This window comes from Rhincodon typus, chromosome 13, assembly GCF_021869965.1.
Source record: "Rhincodon typus isolate 14 chromosome 13, sRhiTyp1.1, whole genome shotgun sequence".
In the NCBI taxonomy this organism is placed as follows: domain Eukaryota; kingdom Metazoa; phylum Chordata; class Chondrichthyes; order Orectolobiformes; family Rhincodontidae; genus Rhincodon; species Rhincodon typus.
This window is the reverse complement of record NC_063344.1, coordinates 41,559,908-41,567,197: the sequence shown is the minus strand read 5'-3', so window position 1 is coordinate 41,567,197 and position 7,290 is coordinate 41,559,908. Positions and strand designations below refer to the sequence as shown.

General features: G+C 41.5%; 1 protein-coding gene across 1 annotated transcript in view; it reads right to left on the bottom strand.

The window, feature by feature from the left end:
• lekr1 (leucine, glutamate and lysine rich 1) overlaps window positions 1-7,290 on the bottom strand; it is a 171,393-nt gene that overhangs the window by 93,161 nt on the left and 70,942 nt on the right. Inside the window, exon 3 of the mRNA XM_048604655.1 lies at window positions 6,282-6,496. Coding sequence (XP_048460612.1) covers window positions 6,282-6,496 — 215 coding nt within the window. The remainder of the gene's footprint in view (window positions 1-6,281; window positions 6,497-7,290) is intronic.

Sequence of the window (7,290 nt, the reverse complement as noted above, 5' to 3'; positions counted from 1 at the left end):
GTTAACTCTGTTTCTTTCCTTCACAGATGCTGCCAGACCTGCTGAGCTTTTCCAGCAACTTTGTTTTTGTTCCTGATTTACAGCATCTGCGGTTCTTTCGTTTTCTATTTAAAATCCCCTTCCTGGTTGCCCTTCCCATTATCCACCCAACTTGTGTACATGAGCCTGTACCTGCCCACCTTTCCTCCCAAGCCTTACAAGGTGACCATGCCATGTGTGGTAATACACTGGCTCCCCAGATTTTGAAACCAGCATGCACATGACTTTAGATGAAGCCCCTTCTTCATGAGCCCCCAACCCTTTCATGATTTACCATATACCACTGTACATTTCAGATTATTGCCTCCCTTCATAACTATCATTACTCCATCCCCACAGCCTGCCTCAGTCCCAAGGAATAGCTTGCTGAGTCTCTTTCCCATGGCAGCGGACTCCATTTCTCTTCTTCCCACCCCCTTTCTTTTTGGTGACCTAACTATACAGCCCCAGATCAGAAGTGCCAAGACCACTGACTGTAACTGTACATCTCCCTGACCATGTTAGCCCTAAACTGCAGATTGGCCACTATAGGCTCACAGGACTGATGGTGACCCACTCCCCAGCCTGCAGAGGCACTGTCTCCTTCAATAAGATCACCCTGACGGGACACCTGACCGAAGCCAATCCCCTGGAGCAGTTTTGGAGGCTGCCATGACTTACTATGCCAGAACCCACTAACTACAGATGCCTTGTTGGACTTTGATTAGGCCTATTCCCCTGAGACTTGGAGACATGGCTGCCTACTGATTGCACATGCAGTGGGTTTGCTGGACAAGCTGCAAATACATGATGTAGGTGGAGATTCATGTAGCATACTGCCATATCGCAAGAGGTACACTTCCTTGACTGAGGACTGTTAACCAGCAAGGCAAGTTGCCTGGTTGCATGAATGCACTAATTGACATGGCAAGGCTAAACATGGATGCTGCAACCATACAGGTTGGCACTAAGTAAGCAAATGCTAGAAGAAGAAGTAAGCAGCTCTGAGATGCAACTTGGTCCAACCTGTGAACTGGGTCTTTGTCCTTGTGCACAAGGAGTCCCTGCTGCAGCCTTTCAATGCTCGTTGCCAGTTTGCCCTACAATGCAAGTCATAGAGTCATATAGTACGAAAACAAACCCTTTGGTCCAATTCATCCATGCCAATCAGATATCCTGAACGGATACAGTCCCATTTGCCAGCGTTTGGCCCATATCCCTCTAGACACTTCCTATGCATGCACACATCCGGATGCCTTTTAAATGCTGTAATTGTACCCACTACCGCCACTTTATTTCTGGCAGCTTATTCCATACACATCTCTCTGCATGAAAACACTGCCCCTCAAGGCCCTTTTAAATCTTTGCCCTCTCACCTTAAACCTATGCCCTCTATAGTTTTGGACTCCTCTACCCTGAGAAAAAGACCTTGGCTATTCACCCTATCCATACCCCTCATTGTTTTATAAACCTCTATAAGGTCACAGGGAGGTGATGGCTTAGTGGTATTATTGCTAGACTCTTAATCCAGAGACCCAGATAATGTTCTGGGGACTTGGGTTCGAATCACGCCACGATACATGGTGGAATTTGAATTCAATAAAAAAATCTGGAATTAAGAGTCTAATGATGACCATGAATTCATTTTCAATGTTGGAAAAACCCATCTGGTTCATGAGTGTCCATGAGGGAAGGAAACTGCCACTCTTACCTGGTCTAGCCTACATGTGACTCCAGACCCATAGCAATGTGGATGACTGTTAACTGCTCTCTGAGCAATTAGGGATGGACAATAAATGCTGGCCTAGCCAGTGACGCCCTCAAACATCATCAATTTTCATCAACAAAAAAAGCCTCTCCCTATAGCTCAAACCCTCCAATCCTTGCAATATACTTGTCTGTGCTTTTAGTGTGCCCTGCCAATGTATCGGAGATGTGCCATGATGGTCATGAGGGGTTGGCAAAAGCTGGTGTCATTGTCCTTGGACGAGGGGAATCTGTGGCTGGTGCCTGTGCCTCTGAAAGACAGTTTGATTATCCACAACACGGAGGTCCTTTGGATCAAGCAGCGAGCTGAATCAGCAGGTCACCACTCTGGGTACGTGTTGAGTTTTCTCAACATCCAGCTTGTTTGGTATATTTGGTAAGATAAGAAGATGAATATTGATGAGGCAAGTTAGCCTGTTAACAAGGTATTTAACAATTAATAATTCCCTCTTAATTGAAACTTGCTGCTGGCTAGCAAGAATTATGCCGTGCTGCTTGTCAACAGCATAAAAGACGGAGCAAGATGCTCCTGAGGTGGGCCTAGTTAGGCCATTTCTCTTTTTCTGTCACAAATCTTGCCATTGCCCACATTGTTCAGACTATAAGATTTCACCTATAGAGACAAATGTAACCATGCAATAGTAACATACTCCTGTGGGGGGAGGGTGTATAGAGTTTATCCATAGAACCCCCACAAGTGTGGAAACAGACTCTTTGGCCCATCAAGTCCACACCGACCTTCAGAGAATCCCACCCAGACCTATTTCCCAAATCCACATCTACACATCCCTGAACATTATGGGCAATTTACCATGGCCAATCCACTTAGCCAGAACACCTTTGGAGTGTGGGAGGAAACCTGAGCACTTAGAGGAAACCCACGCAGACATAGGGAGAATGTGCAAACTCCACACAGACAGCTGCCCAAGGGGAATTGAACCCAGGCCCCTGGCGGTGTGAGGCAGCAGTGCTAACCACTGAGCCACTGTGCTGCCCCAAAGGCCAAAGACGAATACTTTGGCTCCAAAGTTAGTAACCAATGCCATCCAAGACATGAGAAGGGATCAAACCCACCATTTCTGGTTTACAAAACCAACACCTTCCCACTTGGCCACCGCACCCTGAAAGGACCAAGAGAAAGATAACAAATGACATAAAGAAAATGAGGAACAGACTGGGAGTAAATTAGAGATTGATATGTCTACAATGAACTCTGAGGAAGAACATTGTAGGAAAAATTAAAAGCCTGTAAAAAAAAGACAAAAGCAAAAATTGTCATGTACTGCTTTAAATTACCAAAAAGCAAAGGAAAGCAAATATTTAATAAAAAGCAACAGACATTCTGATGCCATTGGAAATAAAACAAAACATGTCAGAAAACAGACAGCACAGACCAATAGGGGTTAAAAAATTTTCAGGCACCAGACAGAATTAACTGAATTAGAAAACCTGGGATGAGAGACAATAGTGTGAATATGACAGTTCATTCTTTGTTTTGCCAAATCAGCTTAGAATGCCTTCAATGGAAGGTAGCCAATATTCATCTGCAGATGTTCATAAGTCCCTGTAAATTAAAATCTCCTTCATATTTTGAGTAAATGAAATTCAATTATACAGGACCTGTTTTTAAAGAGCCCTTAGACAGAGCTGCCTTCCTGCTCCTCTGATGCTGCTTGGCCTGCTGTGTTCATCCAGCTCTACACTTTGTTATCTGAGGTAAAACACTGTTTTCTATCTGTTGTTCAGATTGCCTACATTAAGTTATTCAACAGTCAATGAATTGCTCGCAATCAGATCAGTTAGTGGATGCTACGGGCATGTCCATTTCCTGTGGTAAGTGAACTATCTTCTATGGGCAGTTCTGCACTGCAATCTGGTTGAGAACTGAACAGATGTTATATATGGTAGACAAACAGGAGGCTGGAAGAACACAGCAAGCCAGGAAAGAGGAAGTCAACATTTCAGGTATTACCCTTCTTCACGACTGGATAGGGGGAGCTGCCGATAAAGAGAGGGGGAGGGAGGTAGCGGAATGGTGGTGATAGACGGTATATATGAATTGATACATGACATAGAGTTATTCCATGACATAGAGTTACAATGCAGTGAGGTGAGATTGACAGCACTTGACATCAATACAGCAAGCGACCTACTGTGGCAATGAAGAGCCTGAATAAAACTGAAGTTAAAAGGAATGAGGATGGAAACGTTCCACTGTCTAGAGTCATACCTAGCAAAAAGGAGGATGATTGTTGAAGGTCAAACTTCACAGTCTTAAGAGATTAATATGAAAATTTACTTGGGATAGTGCCCTCAGCCAAAAGATCTTTAGCTATTTCATCAATAACCTCTTCTCCATCACAAGGTCAGAAGTGTGGATATTCGGAATTTTTGATTGCACAATGTTCAGTACAATTTGTGACTCCTCAGGTACTGAAACATCCCTAGCATATGCAGCAAGATTGGAAAACTGTTCAGATTCGGGATGACAGATAGATAGGTTCTTGATTGTCAAGGGGATCAAGGGTTACAGGGAGAAAGCAGCAGAATGGGGTTGAGAAACTTATTGGCAGAGCAGACTTAATAGGCAGAACAGCCTAATTTCAGCTCCAATGTCTTATGGTCTTATGGATGTGGCAAGTAACATTTGTGTCACACAAGTGCCAGGCAATATTCATCATCAAAATATGAGAATTTAACTATCACTCATGACATTCAACAGCATTAACATCGGTAAATCTCCCACTATCAACATCCTGGACGTTACCATTGACCAAAAATTGAACTGGACCAGCTGTTTAATCACTGTGGCTGCAAAGGCAGTTCAGAAGTGGGGAATTCTGCAGTGAGTGACTCATCTCCAGATTCCCCAAAACCTGTCTACAATCTACAAGGCACATGTGAAAAGTATGACTGAATATTCTCCACTTGCCTGGGTGACTGCAGCTCCAACAATATTCAAGAAGCTCAACGCTCTTCAGGACAAAACAGTCAGCTTAAGTAGCACCCATCCACTTCTTTAAATATTCACTCTTCCACCACAAAAAGTGTGTACTCAATACAAAATGTACCACAGTAACTCATTAAGCCTTCTTTGACAGCATCTTCCAAACCTACAATTTCATCCACTTAGAAGGACAAGAACAGCAAATGCATGGGAATACCACCATCTGTAAGTTACTTTCTAAGTCACAAACCATCCTGATTTTGAATTACAGCATTTTTCCTTCACTGTCACTGGAGTCAAAATCTATGAACACCCTCCTTAACTGCACTATACATGTGGCTACACCAGATGAACTGCATCAGTTCAAGAAGGCAACTCATCACGACCTTCTGAAGGTCATGTAGGGATGGACAATAAAAGTTGATCTAACAACAACTATTTCCAATGAAAGAATAAATTAAAAATAAATAATATATCAATTCAATTATGTATGCAAGACTAACAATTTAAGCTTGATGTGTTTTCAGAAAGGAAATAAGATTACTATTTTTGTATCCCATCTACTAACACTGATTTTTCATTAGACAAACTTTTCAGTTTGGAAAAATGTTTCAGTTTTGTAGAAGATAACATTTGTATTGCCTGCTTAAGTAAATTTCTATCTGTCAAGTTTTTAAATAATGACATTGTTGATTCAATGAACAAAGTAGCTCCCAGGTGCACAATGCAAGATAAATATAGGTAGCAACATACTGAAACAGAAACTCAGCAGGTCTGGCAGCATCTGTGGAGAGAAAATGAGAGTTAACGTTTCGAGTCTAGTAACTCATAGTATGGTGCTTTGAATTTTGTCCTGAAGCTACATATTGATGGCCATGCTTTAACAGACAGGTTAAAGTCTGTTCCTTATGACAACAACACAAATGGCCTTGATTTAGTTTAAAACCTTTGGCTAGAGTCAAGATCGAGTGAACTATCTTTTAAAGTGACACCAAGGGTACCAGTCAAGCTGAGAAAAGTTTTAAACGAAGATGTAATTATTTAGTGAACAAGAAACACATAATGGCCAAGTTTAATTATTTTTCTAAAAAGAGTAAAGTTCTACTAATTGATTTCTTATGGTGTTTCTAACCATGCGATCTCTGTCTCCATTAGAAATGTTTTGACCTTTCTGGCTTTGCAACTTCAATGCTGAAAACATATTCCCCAAATTGAGTGTCCATTTTAAACCAAAACTTCAATTAATAACAACACTTAACAAACATCTTTATCATTTTATACTCAGGCTACTTGTCAGTGTGCTTAGTACAGGAGTTCCATCAAGGAAGAATAAACAAGGGCAGGTCTTTTTGTGCAAAACAGCACTTCCAGCCACTCAACAAAACTGAAGTACTGATGCCATCGCAGAGAAGGATGCCTTTTGGTTTAAGAAAGCACACAGCACTCATATTAAAAAGGCAACATTCAAAACAATATAAACCTAATGTATGGAATGTTCGATACAAGCAACATTTGATGCTACAAATTATATCCAAGACTTGGTACTTACCTTTCCTTCTTCTGTTGATTATCACTTTTCAACTGTTCCATATGCTGCTTCATTGAACAAAACTCCCTTTGCAACTTCTTTTCACGTTCAACACTTTCACCGTAAAATTCCATTTCTGCTTCCATTGCTTTCAGTTTCTCTTCCATTAATTTGAATTCACGATGTATTAGATAACTAACTCCACAATATTTGCAAACTGTCTCATCCTGGCGCATCTAAAAATGAGAACAGTGGGACACGGAAACTAGAATTAATCAGAAGATTACCAAAACTAAATCATCTAAACTACATAAGAAGTAAAAACTATTTTCAGTTAGTTTATCAAAGTGTATTCTACACCAGCGCCTATTACTGCATTACAATATAAATTCTATTTTTGACTTTTCAAATAAAAGGTCATGCATCTCTTAATAAACAAGTCACCATAATGTTTGCACTACATTTAGACACTTTAATGTACTAAATTTATACTTTGGCCCAGAATTTGCTGCATGAATACCGTAGTTTCAAAGTTAGCCTACCCAATGCTCCAATAAGATGAAAAAATAATTAGAATTTCTAACACTGATTGGAAGTAGCAGATTGAAAATGTATGGCTGATGGATAGTTAAGAATCCAGCGCCAGGGACCCGTGTTCGATTCCACCCTCGGGCAGCTGTCTGTGTGGAGTTTGCGCATTCTCCGCATCTGTGTGGGTTTCTTCCGGTTGTTCTGGTTTCCTCCCACAGTCCAAAGATGTGCAGAGTGGGTGGGGTGGCCATGCGAAATTGCCCATGGTGCCCAGGGATGTTTGGGTTGGGTGGGTTAGACATGGGAAATTAGGGGAATGGATCTGGGTGGGATGCTCTTCGGAGGGGCGGTGTGGATTTGTTGGACCGAATGGCCTGTTTCCACGCTGTAGGCATTCTATGATCTATTCTACAGAAGCAAATAGTGTGGATGCTGGATATCTAAAATAAAAAAATAGAAAATACTGGAAAATCTCAGCAGATCTGTTGGCATCTACTGA